At 35.5% G+C, this 19,855-nt stretch overlaps 2 protein-coding genes across 2 annotated transcripts; one reads left to right on the top strand and one right to left on the bottom strand.

Moving 5' to 3' along the window:
- Positions 1-160: 160 nt before the first annotated feature.
- On the top strand, positions 161-3,750 carry LOC149391812 (light-independent protochlorophyllide reductase subunit). Its single transcript, XM_089621192.1, has 3 exons — positions 161-407; positions 578-2,790; positions 2,894-3,750. The coding sequence occupies exons 2-3, from the start codon at positions 626-628 to the stop codon at positions 3,609-3,611; spliced, it is 2,883 nt and encodes a 960-aa protein (XP_089477318.1). The 5' UTR covers positions 161-407; positions 578-625; the 3' UTR covers positions 3,612-3,750.
- Positions 3,751-3,913: 163 nt separating this feature from the next.
- Positions 3,914-5,619, bottom strand: WRKY50 (WRKY DNA-binding protein 50). Its single transcript, XM_089621198.1, has 3 exons — positions 5,261-5,619; positions 4,740-4,902; positions 3,914-4,655 (listed from the first exon to the last, which is right to left on the bottom strand). Exons 1-3 carry the CDS (start codon positions 5,604-5,606, stop codon positions 4,526-4,528), a joined length of 639 nt encoding a protein of 212 aa, XP_089477324.1. The 5' UTR covers positions 5,607-5,619; the 3' UTR covers positions 3,914-4,525.
- Positions 5,620-19,855: the final 14,236 nt, after the last annotated feature.

The following is a 19,855-nucleotide window of genomic DNA, read 5'->3' as shown; positions in this document are numbered from 1 at the left end:
GCTCAAAAAGACGACACGTGGTTGTTCCTTTGTTTGTTACGGTGGAGTTGAGCGCACAATATTATCACCCGTTGTATGTAAACGGCGTGGTGATCAGAGTCATACGAATAACTTTGACAATTACCCACTCTGCTGCATTTTCCAGGTACTGACAAAAAAAAAAAACATTAAAAAAATTAAAAGAAAATAAAGACAGCAATTATATTTCATTCGCGTTTGGTCCGTGATTTGATGATATTCCGGGAATGAATAAAGAGAAAACAAAGTTTATTCCGTGATTCGTGTAGTGAAATCACCAACCCAAAGCCTGGGCTTGATTCTCTCTTTCTCTTTTCTTTATATTCTTTCTATTCCAGTCTTGCATTCTCTTTTACTCAGTTGTGGCGCTTGATCACACGAAAGCACAGGTTAGTATTGCAATAATTTCTTGATTATTTGTTCTTTCTTTATTTAGTTCTGTTAATCTTTTTAGTGCATTCTTTTTCCGTATGATGATCGATCACAATCAGTCTTGTTGTGTACGCTTAGTGTATTGATATATGAATTGTATTTTCTTTGTTCGTATTGTGTATGCAAGTTTTGTGATTTACGCTAGGCAAAGACCAGTCATTGGATCGTTGAGATCATGTTGCACAAGTTGGAGTACAGAAATAGTAACAACACAGACGGTGATTCCAATAACGGACAGTTGTTGCGAGACATTGAGGAAATAAGCAAAGCGCTGTACTTGCACAAAAGCCCTTCAAGCAACGCTAGGTCTAAATCCACCGGAAGAGTCCGATTATCAGAGTCCAAATCGAGTCTGAACCAGAGAATATCTAGAGCAGATTCGTTGCACAAGGACAAGAAATCGTCTTTGGCGTGGAATTGGAAGAAGCCACTGAAGGCTCTCGCTCACATTGGGGACAAGAAGTTCCACTGTCGGTTTTACCTTCACGCCCATTCGATTGAAGGACTTCCCGGGAATTTCGAGGACCTGAGTCTCTGTGTTCGATGGAAGAGGAAGAACGAGGTGGTTCAGACCTCCTCGTCGAAGGTCTCCCATGGCGTGGTCGAATTCGAGGAGACTTTGATCACCCGGTGCTCGGTTTACGGTAGCAACGGCGGTCCCAACCATCCGGTGAAATACGAGTCGAAGCATTTCCTTGTTTACCCGTCCGTGGTCGAAGCTCCGGGTCTGGATATCGGGAAGCAATGGGTCGATCTCACAAGCTTCTTGCCCCGTTCTTTGGAGGAGTTAGAAGGGGAAAAGAGCCGAGGCCAATGGAACACGAGCTTTAACCTTTCGGGGAAAGCTAAAGGCGCTAGTCTTAACGTTAGTTTTGGGTTCTGGGTCATGCGTGACAAATTACCCGGCTCGAATAGTTTTTCTGAATTTCCCGAGCTGCTTAACACGGTGAAAAGCAACCGATCTTCCCCGGAAAACGGTAATGGTGTAACCGGAACTTTGAATTACGGGTCTGGTTTGTTACGCGGGTCTCTTGATGTAAAGCTTTGCCGCGAAGTACTGCTGAGAACCGGGTTGGAGCTTTCGAGCTCCATAAATTGTCTGTATCAGAAACTCGATGAGGGAAGTTTGCGCATTTCTGATGAGACGGATTCTCGACAACCAGAGGAGCACAAGGCGAAGCTTGATCTCGGCTTCATTTCTGCCGAAGAAATTGATGGGTATGATTGGGACATTACAGAGCTTAGCATTACTGAAATGGGCACTGAAACATCTGAAAATGAACACTTGAAATTAGACCAAGCTGCGATTGAGAGAATTGATGTGGATGAAATAAGCAAAGGTGATAGAGTAGATTTTGATAGCAAATCTGAGGGTGTAATGATTGTTCTGAAAGGTGAAATGGAGAACTCCACAAAAGGATTGACCATTGAAGAAACGGACTCAGTTTTCAATAGCCGGAATTCAGAGTCGATGGACTCGAAGTCTCCGATAGGTTCAAATGAGTGTGTTGAGCCAAAGACACCCGTGGATGCCAAAGCGAAGTACAAGAGAAGCAGGTCAGCTATGCGGTCTCTGAGCTTGGACGCTGTTGCTGAAAGTGTTGCAAGTGATTTCTTTAAAATGCTGGGACTAGGTAGCGGATCGTTCCGTGCAAGTTCCGATCGTGATCCAGAGTCTCCAAGAGAGCGTCTCTTGAGAGAGTTCGAAGAAGAGGCTCTAGCATCCGGTCAGTTTGCTTTCGATTTCGATGCAAAGCATGAGGAGTCTCGTATTCCTCAAACAAAATCGCCTTGGCTCGTCGAAGAATCGGAGCTGTCTCTGGTTATTTACGACTCTGAAGAGGAACACAAAAGGGTCGGTGGTGGATTATTAACGAGAAGGAATGCCAAGATTCTCGAAGACTTGGAAACCGAAGCTCTGATGCGAGAGTGGGGCTTGAACGAGAACGATTTTGGACGCTCTCCGCGTTCTAATTCGGGTGGATTCGGAAGTCCGATTGAGTTTCCACCGGACGAGATACGCCCGCGACCTCCACTCGAAGAAGGCTTTGGTTCCTTTGTTGAAATGAAGAACGGAGGCTTTTTGAGGTCCATGAATCCTTCACTCTTCGGGAATGCTAAAAATGGCGGGAACTTAATCATACAAGTCTCCAATCCAGCTGTTCTTCCGGCGAAAATGGGATTCGATGTCATGGAAATTGTACAAAATTTGGCACTAGTTGGAGCTGAATCTCTATACGAAAAAATCAATAAACTGGTTCCGTTAGAGGATATCACGGGAAGGACCATCAAACAAGTAGCATCCAACACAGTAGCTCGAGATTCGGCTTCGGACCTCAGGTCTGTGATTTTTTTTTTTAAAACCCTATTTGACTATGTTATTTTCATTTCATATATCAATATGCATTAAAAATGAGGTTTTTTTTTCCTAATTCTCTCACAGGAAAGCGATCAACGACCCGGAATCAGATTATTATCTTGTTGACGGAGCACCTTTGGAATGTTCATCCTTAAAAGACCTCTCTCCCTTGGTCGTGAACAAGGTCGAGAGCCTTTTTCTGGAAGGCTTGAAAATACAGTCTCAAATGTCGTCCGAAGAGTCTCCTTCTTGCATATTCCCTCGATCCGAAAGCACGAGCGAAGCCATCACCGACTTAGTTAGCCTCTCGATGACCCTAGACGAGTGGCTGAGTCTAGAAGCTGGAAACTCCAGTGACACTCTGTCGAAGATCCTGATCGACCATTGGGCGATGGGAAACGAGCTCACGATTTCCCATTTGGTGCAGCTTCTGAACCCACTCAGAAACCACGAGCCCGTGGGCTCTCCAATGCTGCTTCTGATCCAAGTGCAGCGAGCCGAGGAGGCTCGGTATCGGGCCATTGGGGCCCACTTAGCCGGCGTGAGATTATCTTCCCCCGATGATGAGAAGCTCTGGGGTTCCTCGGCGCAGCACCAATCCGGGGCCCGGTGGCTTCTTTCGAGTGGCCTGGCCAGAACCACCGCGGCTGGGTTTGCCTCGAAATCGAAATCGATAGTGGGACCGTCCCGGCTGGGATTCGCTGGGTCGCTCCCGCGGGATATCTTGTGGAGCGTATCGTCAAACATGCGTGGAGCTTCGCGGGATCGAAACCCCGATGTTTTATTCGTGCTTAGCAGCTAAGCTTAGCTCGCAGTTTTGAGGGTTTGCTCTGGTGTGTATAGAAATTTGTTTGCGCAGTGAAAACATATCATATTTGTAAAAATTACACGATGTAAAAGTGAGATTTTGTTTGCTTTGTCGATTGGTTGGTGAAAATACACTCATGCCTTGGGCTTGTTTAGCAAGTCATCAGTTGAATTTGGTGACTTGTCGCGCACACATCTAATCTGCCGGCAATCAGGGGAAGTCAAAGTCAAGAGGCTCTATAGTATTTATTTGGATTTATAGGTATGTATCCAATAAAGGACTTTTGTAGTGTAAACTGGTAAACGAACTCGGGGATTAAATTTCAAATACTTGTTAAGTACGAGACTTTCCTTTTGCACCTGCGCAGAAACTTGTATCCCAATTTATAGACCCACGTGATGTGACACAAATAAAACTGACTCTGACTCTGACTCTGACCCAATCTTCATTGGGTCACTGACTCTGACTCTGATCCAATCATGAAAGATGCATATATTATACATGAATTATAGCACTAAAAATGGTAATAATAAGAAGAATAATCAAAATACCTTTCTTGTCAAACAAGGTACCATATTCATGGTTACTTTTGTTGCGCTACTTCTCAGAAACATAGCCCCAGTCAATTATGTGACCCCAAAAAAAAAAATAGCAGCAAGGATAAGAAAAATCCCCTGGTGATCTGATTTCATGAAAATACATCATAATCAACTGTAAATAAAATAAACGGAGATAACAAAATATAGCCACCGTCTCTTAGTTATCCTACAAGTAACTGAGATCAGAATCGAAATATACTCTGGCCGGATTATATTAGCACTTGGTCCCCTATATATGATTCTGTTCATACAAAGAGAACCGAGAGCGCTGACCCGTTGACCTGACCAGAGAGTTGAGAGATGAGTTAGTTAATGAAAACTAGAGCTCTGGTGGTTATGGATTCCCTCGTAAGTGGTGATGACGAATCTCGGATCCTCTCTGTCTCTCTCCACCCTCTTCTTCACCGGACACCCCTCAATCGAGCACCGATAATAGTTCCTACATTTGCAATCAAACGTATATTAAATTAGGTAATATTATAGGATTAGGTAGGTCAACGGTTGGAGTGCTTAGTTGACCGACCTGGGATTAGGGCTATTCTTGACCATCTTCTTGCCGTACTTCCTCCACTTGAAGCCGTCGTCGAGTATTTCAACCTCCGACTGAGTCTTGAACGCCACTCTCTCCTTTCCGTCTCTTCCCCGGGCCCCGCCAATATTATCATTACCGCTCTCATTCCCTTCTCCTATAAAAAAAAAAAAAAATCATATAACAAATTATCATTACACTACACACACAGGCAAGACTGATCAGGAGCTGAACTAAGTAGTGTTTCAGCTAATTACCTAATAATTTTTTATTAAAAAAAAATCCAATTACATAAATAAATAAGAAAAAAGATTCGCAATGGAGTTGAATGTGAATACACCTATTCTCATTTTAATCTTCAAAAATTTAGTTACAAAATTTTGCTCCGCTTCTATTTTGAATTTTTTTTTTTTAAAAATAAGCACTCCTAATTAATAAAAATTCTGGCTCGTCCATGAACAAACACATACATATAGGACAATTCATTAATCATGATTCATATTAATATTACGTACTCTCGGCATTTGTAGATCCTCCGATCACGTGGCTGGTGGAGTGATCATGATCATCCTCCACCGGAAGAGTACTGCTACTGGGTCCCGCCGGCACGTCATCGAGCCACAGATCGTCGAGCATTGAAAAATCCGGAAAGCTGTCGTCCGGAGAGTGGTGGAGGTGATAGCCGCTTGACATGTTCAGATACTGATTGCTATAATTAATATTATTATTATTATTATTATTATTAATAAGATCTAGAGATGTGTACTTTGTGGTAGTACTAAAGATCATTATATTACATATATAGATAGAATTGATATATAGATAGTAGTAGTAGCAAGTATATAATGATCGATCCACCATATATATATATAATATGTACGTGAGAATGAGAGATTATATTTCATATTTTGGTGACATGGCTGCTTTTAAAAGGTGAGCTTCCTACGTAAGAATAAGGAAGCTTCAAAGGCAAATTCTGAGTGGAAGAAGAACTGGTAGTTTGTAGTTTTGTAAAAGTATATAACTATTATAAGTGCTCTTATATCATTAATAAAATATTTATCGACGTGGTGTTATAAATATGGGTGTGGGGTAGGGATGACTTGAGGGGAGACTTGGGTTTTTTTTTTTTTAATCTTACAAAATATATTTTGTTTATTATATATGCGACTTTTTTATTTAAAGTTTTTTTGTATTTGTATTATTTTGGAATGTGAATCAATATAAACTTTAGAGTGTTGTTTTCGGGGTCTCGTGCGATGACCAACCCCTTCACAACGGAGACGAATACAAGTCAAAAGTGATAGTGATTTCGGAGATAGCCCAGCTGATGCGTCGATGTGAATCGGACAATATATAGACAGTTTACACACACATGTATTTATATAATATATCATGAATATTGACTAGTCCCCACTGATACATAGTTATCTGTCCCACTGATACATAGTTATCTGAATCTGTTGCAACTTCGTGCAAAGTGTTACTTTGTATTGATTTGTCGTTAAAAAATATTATATTTTTATTATATTTATGAAAAAATTGTTGTAACTACCTAATGACAAAGAGAGAATTAAATAATTTTTAAAAAAGGTAAATTAGTATAGTTATAGAATAAAAGTTAATAACATAAAATAACAAATTTATGAAAGAATTTAATAAACTACATGTGGTACTTGACCAGCGGGATAGACTTATATAGATAAACTTGAATTTTTATAGACGAAGACACCTCATTTTTTTTTTAATATATATATATATGCTAACTAAAATTTTGACAAATAAACACAGAAAATTTGCAAAGAATAATTTTTCTTTTAAGATAATTTTGTTACCAGTGAGGATTGAACCTACTATCTCTATTTGAGAGGTGGTGTAGAATACTAACTAAATTATACTAGATACCATTAAAAAATTTAATTATAATTTCTCTTTTTTAGTCTAATTATTTTTTATTTTACGGGATTAATTGTAATTATCACTATTTTTTCATATTTTTAAATACTGAAATGTGGAACTAAGCGGGAACTATTCAAAGGGCATTCCAGGCAAATTTCGACGGTTAACTTTTCTGAGAGTTCCTTGGGGATGAATTCACAGCATGGGCTTCTTAACCACTTAGCAAACCAACAAAAACAATATTTATAGGTTTATAAAATAGCTAAAATTCATCTAAAATTAATAAAATAGCTAAAATGTACGAATATCAGGTTTAACAACAAAAAATGACCCAAGAATTTAATTTTTTGAAAGTGACCAATTACGTATATAAATTTTTCAAAAGTTTTAATCATAGTATAAATAAATAAAAAAATTCCAACCATATAACTTTAATTATTTTGCTAAAAATTTGAAACTTTAACTATTTTTTTAATTAATTAATTGCAATTGACTATTTAGTATAATTTATTTTTATTTTTATGAAATGCTAAAATGTTCAATGAATTTACAAATTTGAGTGTTAAACTTAAACATTATCAAATGTTAAACTTGTATATTTTTCAATTAGACCCTTTTCCTAAGAAAAAAAAATTCGAATTAGAAACTTAATGTAGAAGAGCAAATCACAGCTCTTTCAAAAATCAGAAGCCCCGAGCTATGTATCGTCGAAGCTATGGTGGCGGCGCAAGCAATCGGCGATCACTTGCGACAAAAGTCTTACGGCTCGTCCTCCAAGGTGACCTCTGACCTCCGCAGTGAGGTTGCCAAGATCCTTATGCATGGTGTACTGATAAACCACGATAGGATTTTCGGTCTCATTGACATTAACAATCTCAGTAAAGAACTTGTAATTTTGTGCTTATTGTCTTAATTTTTATTTGTTTGAAACTCATGCTTTTTTTCTTAATTAGATTTCATACTAGTATTAATGATACAAATCCCTATAATGTCGACGTGACACTTTGCGTTATTTGATTTATATGATAATTTTACTCGCTACTAGTTAAATAAATAAATAAAAATAAATTATGAAAATCCATCCATGTTTTTAATAATTAAAAAAGACTACTGTGAATTTCCTCACGTCATTGTCCACATCGAAAAGCCAGTAGATCTTTGGTTGAATTCCTGGCCCTCTTCCTCATCATGATTAAATGATCATCACGTTCAGCGGCCCCGAATGCGAATTATTTTATTTTGAGTCGTGGCAAAGTTAATTTACGCTTCTAAAATAATTGTGATTTCGAATTAGAGGTTGTACATCATGTTGTTATCAATGAATATGGTTCATAATTAGAATCGGAATCAATCCATCAAAATATTGAACTCTGTGGCAGAGGTGTTCATCAGGGACCAGGGCCGGGACCGGGTGGTGTGGCGGCTGGACCCGGTGCAATTGGACCTTGTGGTGCGGCCAGGCCCGTGGAGATCTTGAATGCGTTTGTACTTTGTACCCTATGTATACCATTTTAGAGAAAAATATAACATACTAAAAGTCGAATATTTATTTTAATGTAATTGTATAGACAATTAAAATAATTTTATACTACTCCAAAGTATATAGTTATGACAAATTATCATCAGCATCCATTGAATTTTTAGTCAAACGATGCTCCCGTAATCTACGTTTCAACTCGATTACAATTATACCATCAACTATCTGTTTATTGTTAAATAAACCCTTATATTACAATGACACTTTATCCATTAATTAATCATTTTGTTGAAGTTTTGTACTTTAATTTACGTGTATTAGTATAATCAAAGTATATTTTTTTTTCTCGATAATATGAATGATGTTGTATGTACACAAGAAGAATCAATGTCATGGCCTGATTGAGATATAAAATAGGTGAAGCTACGTGGTCTACGTTTTGTGCCTAAGACGGATATGAATACTGAAAAGGATTGAAACAATATGAGTGATATTTATATCCTTTTATTTCAAGAATGCGGTGACCCGACCGTTACCATTCCATACGTTATGAAGAATTTAATGGAGAGATTGTGTGAGTTTTGTAATTTGTTTATACACAATTTTCTACCCCATCATTTCCCGATTTTACTATGCGTGAGGAGACCGATCGCTATCCGTAAATAAAGACGTTTCGCTGTTAGAATATCGAAGAATTGGGAAGAAATTGATATTCTGAAATCTATTGAGCTCTATATTTTGGGTGTTTGTGAATCTTGCTCATGAAAGCTCGAACCACTTGAGTTTCTTAAGACACAAGCAACCACAGAATCGACACACTCAATAAATCAACGTGGAAAGTGAATGACACAAGGTATACCCTGGTTCGGTAATGTGCCTACTCCAGCAATGAAGATCAAAATCACTATCACTTTAGGTTTTCAATACTCTCACTCACTTCCCAATTTATTTTCCCTTACACAAAGAATTCACTTAAGTGTTTGCTAATGATTTCGCAACTAATAAGGTGAATGGAGTTACAACAAAATTCTATTAATTTTTTTCCGTTTATACAAGATAAAATAATCATTAAAAACCATCTTCTAATCTCAGCCGTTGATTACTTTTGCATGAAGTAATCTTTGGGAATGCATAACCCTATAACCATGCGAAATATAAATAATTATGCTATCTAGCTAATTAATTATACGATTATATGATCTAGATTTGTTTAAATAAGTAGTAAACACTAGAGAGCAATTCAAGCAACCAATTTATAAGAGATGAATGAGATATCATAATACTTGCGGGTTTGGGTTCAGCTACATAAACTTCGAATCAAGTTCTTCAAGATCCAATTTTGAGCTCCAATTACTCGATCTTCAAGCTTTGGTATCCGGTCTTGAATCTTCGGAAACAACGACTGGACTCTCGTCGTTTGGATCTCCGATGGATGACACCGTAATCTTCTGAGCCGTAATATCCAAATGAATAGTAATAAAGTGTGGGTTCTCTCGTCATCTCACAACAACTACCGATTTACGAGTTCGGATCGTGTCGTGTTTTTGGGATTAGAATACGAATTCTAAGGGAGATGAAGGGAGAGAATAATCGGCCACCACGAAGAGAGAGTGGTCAATATAGATCCCAAATTCTAAAGCTCTATTTTTTCCCCTTTCTGTTAAATACAGCATGAACTATAGCTTGTAGACATACAAAGGCACTATGTTCCATTTCATCTTTCAACTCTGTTGCTATTCATACAAAGGCACCCGTGGATCTTTCGTTGGTTTGTGGAGATCAAACAGATCCACGGGTGAACATATGTTGTTTATATGATGGTTATTGGGTAAAGAGTGGAAGTATGTCAATGAAGTGCGGTTTGAAGTTGTTGTACTACCGAAACTTATGACCTATTTGGAGTTAATGGAGGTTATGTATGTGTTGCAAAATAACTCGCGCAAACGTGTGTCGCTTAAGTAATATAGAATGTAAATTCGAGTATCGTATCCACAGAGACTAGTGAAATAGCGATTTCCTAAAACTTGACGCAAATTAACTCCAAATAAAATTAAGAAGATGTTTGCAGCAAGAGTAATAATAAAACTAAAGCAGAGAATTAAATATGAGTTTTGCAAGAAGAGAAAGTAGGGGTCGCGATTTCACCGGAGCTAACTAGGTCGGGGGGTTTCGGGTTTGAACAACAAAATCTACTCCTATGGATGCTAATCTCACTCTATCAAAATTATTCACTAGCCTCTCTCGAGTGTTCAAGCAAACCTATGTAATTGACGGATTATTATCCTCTCGGCATCTAATCCTATTAAAACAATCACACGCAATGAAATAAGAGTTCAAACGATTACATAAATTGCCTAGATTTTCTAACCTAGGATCAACTATGAAGACATGAACAAAAGCACGATTATTTACTTTCTCTCGAGCAGCTAAACAATCCTAGATAACAACTCTAATGGTGATCAAGCATTAGAAAACATAAGGAACAATTCATATCAAGCAATCCATAATAATGAAGCAAACAATAATTATCTAACCCTAACAAGCCCCCCAACCATTATCAATCCCGGCTACATCGCAACCCCATAAGAAACTTAGCCTCTAATGGTGTTCATAATCAACGCTAAACATAACAGAATAATTAAAAGCAATAAAATAAAGATTGAAACCAAAATAGAATTCATATTAAATAAAATTGATGTTCAACAATAATTTAGAGCAATAAAATAAATAAAGGAAGAGAAGAAAGAATAACGAATGAATTCTGAGAAGGAGAACTCGTCGGGTTGTCAATTCCGTTGAAGAACGTTTTTTTCCTATTTCAAAAGCTCTCAAGAACAACCAAACAATAAAAGAGAAACTTAAACAAAAGGGAAGATGTGTTTTTTAGAGCTTAAAGTCGAATATATAGGTCAATGGGTGATTTTCGGAGCATATTGGGCCTTTGGAATGGTTCAAATAGCCCAAAAACATCAAACATGGAAAGAAAGTCCGTCAAAACCCGAAGGAACGCGCAGCGCGCATGTCAAATGCTCGCGGCGCGCACTGGTAGTCTGGAGATCCTCGCGGCGCGCACTTTTTTCCTCGCGGCGCGAGGATGCTTCCGGACGCGCACACTCTCTTTGTTTTGGCCGTATCTTCTTGCTCCGATGTCCGATTTTCGCAAATAAATATGTGTTGGAAAGCTAAGAGATAGCTCTATCCAATGGTGGAAAGAATCTATCCAGAATCATCACTTCAGAATCTCAAATCATGCAGAAGAAGACGCCATGTTTCTTGATTAGCTCTAACTCGTCCGAAAAATCTTCAAATCATCACAAAGTTGCTCCATTGCCCTCAAAACACTTTTAGATCATGAAAACCTATAATAACAAATAAAAAAACATAAAATATATCAAAAACACTTAAGGATTCGCTTCGATTCAAGTATGGGAACAAGCGATTTGTACGTAAAAAACGCACTCATCAGTATGAAGATCAAGAAATCAACTGGACAAATTTGTATATCGGAAAAAAATAATAATAATAATACTGAATAAATAAAAACAAATAACAAAAATGTATAACAATTTTGTATACCTGTTGAAGACATAACAAGAAAAAAAAATGTATACTAAATGAAGACAAATATATATATATATATATATATATATATATATATATATATATATATATATATATATCAATTATGCACACTTTATCATCACAATCCACAATTTCAATGTTAAGCAAAAAAACATTAACAAAAAAAATGCAAATAGAAAAACAATAGCAGCCTCTTCATCTCATTGGTTTCTGTAGTGTATTTATAACTCTTCCAAATTAATTGGTCAAACAAGAAATCACTTTTAATCCCCCAAATATCTATGTGTGTAATAAATATTTTCATTACTAAATTAAATATTTGATTTCGAATTTAAAGTAAATTATAAAAAAATATCTTCAATATGAATTAGTTTTTAATTCGAAATTCTGAAGGGTAATTTAGACAAAAAAAAAATTAATTAAATGAACACATTGGTTATTTATGTAAAACTATGGCTTTTTTGTAATAGCAAAAATTTAAAAAGAAAACTTTGCTTAAATGCCCATAAAAATAAGGGTATAAAAATATGTGATGTTAGCATGATGGCTATTGTTTATTAATAAAATGTTGGTTAAAATAAAATCCACACATTTCAAGTAGCTTACATAGTAATAGCAAAAATTTAAAAAGACAACTATATTGTGCTCTTACGACGGAATTAAGACGGAATTCTAAAACTGTATCGTCGAGGACAAAGGCTGGGTTGAGATTGTTGTCTAATGCTTCTCTCTTTCAAACTTTATGACAATTGAGTCTGTTAATTTCTCAAAGGAACATAGCTTCAAAATAAAAACCTAAATTTAATTGAAATTGGGCCTATTGTAATATGTCAATGCGGAGAGAGAGAGAGAGAGAGAGAGAGAGAGAGAGAGAGAGAGAGAGAGAGATTAAGTTTAAATGGTATGTTTGTTCGAAATAAGAATAAAAGTACATTTTCATATATTTTTAAAGTAGAGACCCATTATTGATATTTCTCTAACTATTAGGTCTAGTGACGGGGGAGTCCTATCAGAAACACTCTCCGATTGAGGATCCCCAATGTCGCTCTGGTGGTTCGAACGCAGATTTTGTTCGGAGACGGTGACATTGATTTGGAGCAATTATTTGGAGTTCCCTGTGGAAGACGAGGTTTCATTTGGAGTTTTGAGTCTATGTTCCTTTGTTCTTTGTTATTTTTATATATAAAATGTTGGAAATCTACTTCTCAGTTAGCAGTAGCATTATCAAATACGGTTCATGGCCATAATTTAGGCCACTGAGGGCTAGGTTTCAAACAAGATTAGATCATTGTGAACTGTGACAGACAAAAGGCTATTTACTTAGCCAAATATCAAGTTTCATCATGGATTTTTGGAACAGTACTTAACGGTAATATCACTGCCGCGTCACTTTTTGGGACTCATGAAAGTACCGCTTCCGACAAGCACGAAAATTGGCAGAGTGCTTCCGACACTTGATAGAAGTGGGGCTTTGCACGCGGAAGACGATAAGAGGAGATGAATACCGTTTAAATGTGAACGTTAGACTTTAAATTTTTTTGGCCAATCTCAGTCATTCATTTTATTACCGTTTGGGCATCAAAGGCTGAAAAAAGTTGTCTGTTTTTTTACAGTTTAAGGTTCGAAATTAATTAATTTTTTTACACTTTCATCACTATAAATACACCCGATTTTTATTCAATTTTCACAACAATTCACATTGACAATGGTGGTGACGTCGACAACAGGAAGAGAACGTCTGGATACGTCTACACGTTCGGAGGGATGGCTATCTGCTGGGTATCGAGGTTGCAGAAGATTGTTGCCTTGTCGAGCTACGAGGCGGAGTACGTAGCCATCATCGAGGCCACGAATGAGATGATATGGCTGTAAACGTTTCTGCGCGAGCTGGATCAAGACCACGATGGGAATGTGTTATACAATGATAGCCAGAGTGCCATTCAGTTGGCAAAGAACCCGGTGTATCATGCTCGGACGAAGCATATACAGATGCGATACCACTTCATCAGATCGGCATTGGAAGATGGGGGGCTAGTACTCGAGAAGATCGCAGGCAGTCAGAATCCAGCTGACATGTTGAGGAAGTCAGTGCCATATGAAAAACTGAAGTTGTGCTTGACTTCAGTTGGACTCATCACCTGATGAGTTGAGACACCGCTGCAAAATGGAGACACGTGATGAGATTAGTCTCCAAGTGGGAGATTGTTAGAAGATGTGGAGCCTAATATAATAGGAGAGAAGAAAGTCTAACATGGGAAAGGGAGAACAACTTTGTGAACTCCAAGAGTGTATGAATATTGGTGACTTGATATTTCTTTTCTTGATTCTATCAAATTTTAGTTCGGGGTGCCCCTAGGGTAGTCGTACATATTTCAGCGCGCACTTTAGAGACAAATATATGGGGTTGCAAGGTTTCACACTTTGCTCTAACTAATAAACATATTAGGGCCTCGGCCCGAGAAATTTCCCCATTTGGGCCCATAAGTCGGCTCGATAAATTCTCCTTAAGACCTCCGTAGCTCGAGGCAGTACGACTCTCTTGCTTATCTTTATCTTTTCACTTTTTTTTTTCGTTACACGCATGAATGACGTATGACATAAAATATACATGATAACATGACTAGAAATAAGAATATGATATAAATATTTTAATTTAGAACGTATCATCACATAACATATCATATCATTACATAACATACTATACCATATCATATCATAAACTCAGCACACATGCCATATCATTCATAATTGAAAAATTATATGGACTAAGCCACTTGAAACATGGAAATTGCAATCTAGCCAACGTTTCAGCTAAGTTTCAAACATAGCCACAATTGATGACGTGGCTTTTATTAGTCATTTAACAATTTACATGTTTATCATTTGTTTAAAAGTCGGTTGAATATCTAGCCTATTTATTTTGGTTTATTTTCGTTTATTCATTACACGCATAAATAAAAATTAACGAAAATTTATTGACGATTCACAAGTTACTTATTTTAATCAATATTTAATTTGTTTCTTATATTATATTCATTAATGATTTTCCTTTTAAATATTCAAATTTGAATCCAAGCGTGTACTAAGCCAGATGATGTTGTTGACTTTCTTATTAGTAGGACTCAAACGTTAGCTACTGTTTTATTTTCACTCATTTAAACCACACAAGGGTATATTCGTTATTTCATAGTCATAAATTTCAGTAAATGGCTAGATTACAAAATTTATCAAACGTGGGCTACATCTTAAATACCACGTTTCAAAAAGGCTACGTTGCTAGTTTGCCCTTCATAATTTATCATATCATATCATACAATACCACACATATGTCAAACAATCACACAATAACAATTAAAAAAAAAGTATTATTAACTCATACAGATCACATACTTATCGTATTTTATTTTGAACTAATCTGTGTTGCAATGAAATTATTCTCACCTAGATATCGGAAAGTACGACCGTTGGTCGTGGACGGCTCGGAAAAACTAGACAACTCGGAAAAGCTAAGCGGCTCGTATCCTAATGGAACGGAAAATATTTTCGGGGATCAGCTTAGAAACGAATTTCAAGACATACTTTAGATTCTGGAAATTTTCATAAACGACACTCAACGTGAAATTACTAAAATACCATTGGCTACTAGGGTTCCGAGGGAAAAAATAAAAATCTGTAAAAAATTATGTAAAAAAAGGGTAACTATAAAAGATAAATTTGAACACTTTTTGTAAAGGAATCACAGCCAAAAACATCATTTAAATATTTCTTAAAAATAAAACAAGTATAACATCTTACTTTAAAAACTTGTAAAAAACTGGTCTCCGGATCGATCGTAAAATAATCAAAAAAATATTATGTATAGCATGAAAATATTTTTCGATTACTTTTTTAAAAAGAAGACATGTAAAACTAGCGTTTCCAAAAAGAATCAACGCAAAATAAAATTTTTTGAATCCACAGTAAACGTTTTAAAGTCTGAAAATCGGGAATAAGTCAGACCAGCGAATTAGGTCTACGCACTGATTTGAAAATAATCAGAAAATATTTTGTATCTCATAAAAATATTTTTTGATTAAGGATTTAGATAAAATACATTTAAACCTAACTTTTCCAAAAAGAATCGATGCAAAATAACGATTTTTGAAACCATAGTAAGCGTTTTAAGAAACAATTTTTATTGAATCCGAACCAGACAGAAGAAATACATACCTATTTGTTTTCAAGGATTTAGTTTCCTAATTAGAGCTACGAATTTCCAAGAATAAGAAGAAAAGGGGAGAGAGAGGACTGAGAAAAAACGTTAAAAAAAAGATTTGACGTTATATATAAAGTTTGATTAAACCCTAAAAGTCCAAACCCTAAAAGTTCAAACATAATCCTACTTCTACTCTTCTTATTATTATTATTATTATTATTATTATTATTATTATTATTATTATAAAAACATATACACATGCGTTGAAAGTAACGTATGTATTACTTAATATTATGTTATATTATATTATATAAAATAATGTAATATATATATATATATATATATATATTACTTATGTGCACATTATCTTTAATTTATAACTATAATATATATATATATATATTTAAATAATAATATATGCAAAGTATGTATATATATACACACATAACTTATTTATAATATATAACTTATATATTATATCCATATTTTATAATCTAAAGAGTACATTAAAATTTAAAAACATTCTAAAGTACACATAAAATAATAAAACTTAAAAAACTACCACATAAATAAATCATTCACTACTACTTTATGTAAAAAAAAATACTAACGTCACTCGAACACCAATATTTTAACCTTTTAATTAAGCTTAAAATTTGGGATTTCCCAACCCTTCCAGTGGCGACAAGCATGTCACAGACCTTTAGAAGGGACGTATACAGTCTTCCCTCTCCGACCGGTATGTACTTGTATACATATGACACCCCTTATACATGACTTTGTAGAAAGTCCATCCCAGGTGTAAAAGATGTTGTTGGACATCTTGTATAACTGTGCCTCTTCTAACACGTGTTGAAGCATAATGACAAACTGCATGCGAGAGGGTTCGGACGAGCCACAAGGTTGTGATTTACAGTTGTATGTTTGTGAGGCATGGTTTGAAGAAACCTGAAGAAACGGGATGGTTTCAAGAATATGACGACGAAGAGAATGTTTTGAAGAATCAGAAAGGAATGTTTTAAGAATCGGCGAAGAGAATGTTTTGAAGAATCGACGGAGAGAATATTTTGAAGAATCAACGAAACATAGAAAAATCAGAATTGAATGTTTTGAAGAATCAGCGAAACATTGAAGAATCGGCGAAGAGAATGTTTTGAAAAATCGGCGAAGAAAATGTTTTGAAGAATCAGCGAAACGTTGAAGAATCGGCGAAGAGAATGTTTTGAAGAAATGAAACAGGGTTTAGAGTTTGAAAGACAAATTTGAATTTGAAGTCAACTTGGACCAAAATTCGTAGCCCATAATTTGTTACCTTCAACTTGAAAATATCTTATTTTTACAGTTTTATTTGAAACTTTACATTATGTTTCGTATTATATTATACACAAAAAAATCAAATTCATTTTTTTTTTATCAATATGGGACAACAAAACTGGATAAATAAAATTATATTTACATGCAAATAATAAAAAGCAATATATTATTGAAAAATACATTTATACTAAACTTAAATAAATAATCCTTTATTCTTATAATATAAATAAATAATAGGAAGAGTTACACAGGTGAATTGTTTGGATCCATATATTAACTTTTTAGCCTAACTGTAGAATAACTTTAAAAAAAAATAATGTTGCTTATAATATACTAAACTCATGCAAATAATAAAAAGCAATATATTATTGAAAAATACATTTATACTAAACTTAAATAAATAATCCTTTATTCTTATAATATAAATAAATAATAGGAAGAGTTACACAGGTGAATTGTTTGGATCCATATATTAACTTTTTAGCCTAACTGTAGAATAACTTAAAAAAAATAATGTTGCTTAATTTACCGTATTATGTTTTTCAACTTAATTTACATACTAAAGTTATCAATTGCGAACATGAAGGTCATAAATTAAAACGTTTGGCCGAAATTCATTTTTATGAATTTTTTATAATAATTAATTTGATGTACTTAGATAAATCCTTAAGGAAAGAATAGAATGGTTAGTGGTATAATAATTAATTTAATTCATTTTAATTTATCAAAGTGAATAATAGGGCTTCGAAATGTAATAATCCAAATTTTATCATTTCCGGGCTAAACGAGGCAAAATGAATTAAATATATGTTATTATCATCCAAGAATGGATTTTTATCTATAGTTATAATCAAAGAAAGGTTAATTATTTATAAATTCACAAATTTTTAGTGGATTAGTTACTTAAAAATTTGTAGTATTAAATAGAGATATTGACAGCGATATTAATATTTGGGTTGCATTTACCAATTTTCAACCAAAATAAAAAATTTGACAGATCTATTTGTAAAATGAGGAAAGATAAATTTTTTCTTACCTTTTTACCCTCTTGAATCCCTTCCCAACCTTTAGGTCTGAGCTTTTTTTTCGTTTTTTTTTTTATTTTTTATTTTTTCTTTGATTGCACACCTTCTCTTCTCTTCTCTCTTCTCTCTTCTCTTTTCTCAGCCAAAAATCTGACGACCCTCTTGAATCAGAAGAAATCGTCGGAATCTCACCGGATGTTAGCGACCTCAATCTCCGTCTCTTTCTCCCTAATTGCAGAAGTTGGGCGTAACTCCAAAACTTTGTCTCTTCCTCTTGTTCGCGAGCTAGAAGCTTTGGGTTAGTTCATTTCTTCCTCGAGGTCGAATACACGGTATGCTTTGGGTTAGTTCTTCCAGTCATTCTGTCACGATTTTGTGCAATTTTTGTACACCAAGTTTCGATTTACCAAATCGTTTCGTGATTTACTAAAGTTGCGTTTGTGAGATTTAGACTATGAGATTTACTAGATGTTGCAGATTTCGTGACACATGAATCACGAAATCTGAGAAATCAATCACGAAATTTTGAACTTTCTTGACTAATCGGTCACTTGTATCTAATTTGCAGACGTGGAGGAAAATTTATTTTTGCTAAGCATAGCGGTAAGTGAATCCAATCAGGCATATACAAAGAGGGTGGTACTCTAGCACTTTGTTTGCCTTCTACCTTGGATTACCCAAACTTGATGCAAATATTGTACGCCCGTTTGAAGCTGACTCTTGCAACGCATTCGATCGTCGTCAAACACGAAGCTGGCGGTTTTATACCGCTAAGTATACGAGACAATGAAAGCTTGCGATGTTATATGTTTGAGAAAAGAACGAAGCTAACCAGAAGAAATTGAATCTGGTGGTTGAGGTTAGTGAAGTGTCACATGTAGATTGATAAATGGCTGGGCCTTCTTCTCCACGAGTTGGATCAACTCCAACTCCAAACACCCATGAGATTGGATGTGCCGTTAATCCAACAAGGATCGTTCCTGACATGCTATCTCCTATATCCGAGTATCGTGAATGAGAGTCACCAAGTCCGAATGCATTCATGCAACCTGTTGTTGGGATTGAAGACCTTGGGACTTATGGCGAGCCTACTCCAGTGTACGAATTTGAGACTTCCCTTGCATAGAGTTTGACATTTCCTTCTTTTGAATCCATTGTGATATTTTGACCACGTTCATCTTATTAGAGAAGGAAGAGTAGGAATATATGTATTTCGAGACAACACAATTTGATAAAAAAGCAAAAAAAAATAGCAAGTCAATTTGAGATTTTGTAACCATATTTATAAATTAGAAACACGAGTCTTGCGAAGAAATCATACCGCAGCGAGTCTTGACCTTCAATATGTAATGGTTGAGACATTCATCAAGAAGAGTCTCAACTCGAGAGGCAAGATATATTATGTCGGTATCATCAAAATAAAAGAACGTTTCTAAGGCATCGTCAACGATATGTAGTAGAGGGAACAAAATGCTCTTTAGTTACCAATGGAATCCATGGTAGAAAATCCATCCACATTAGATACGCTTGTCCATCAATTAAAACATGCGAAGAAGAATAAAAAGAGGAAAAGAGAGAGATTATTTTTTTATTGTGGATTTTTTTTTAAGATTACGAG

This window comes from Urtica dioica, chromosome 7, assembly GCF_054948205.1.
Source record: "Urtica dioica subsp. dioica isolate 48M chromosome 7, U.dioica_male_clone48M_v1_H2, whole genome shotgun sequence".
In the NCBI taxonomy this organism is placed as follows: domain Eukaryota; kingdom Viridiplantae; phylum Streptophyta; class Magnoliopsida; order Rosales; family Urticaceae; genus Urtica; species Urtica dioica.
The sequence above is the reverse complement of the archived record's forward strand: the minus strand, read 5'-3'. Positions and strand labels throughout refer to the sequence as shown.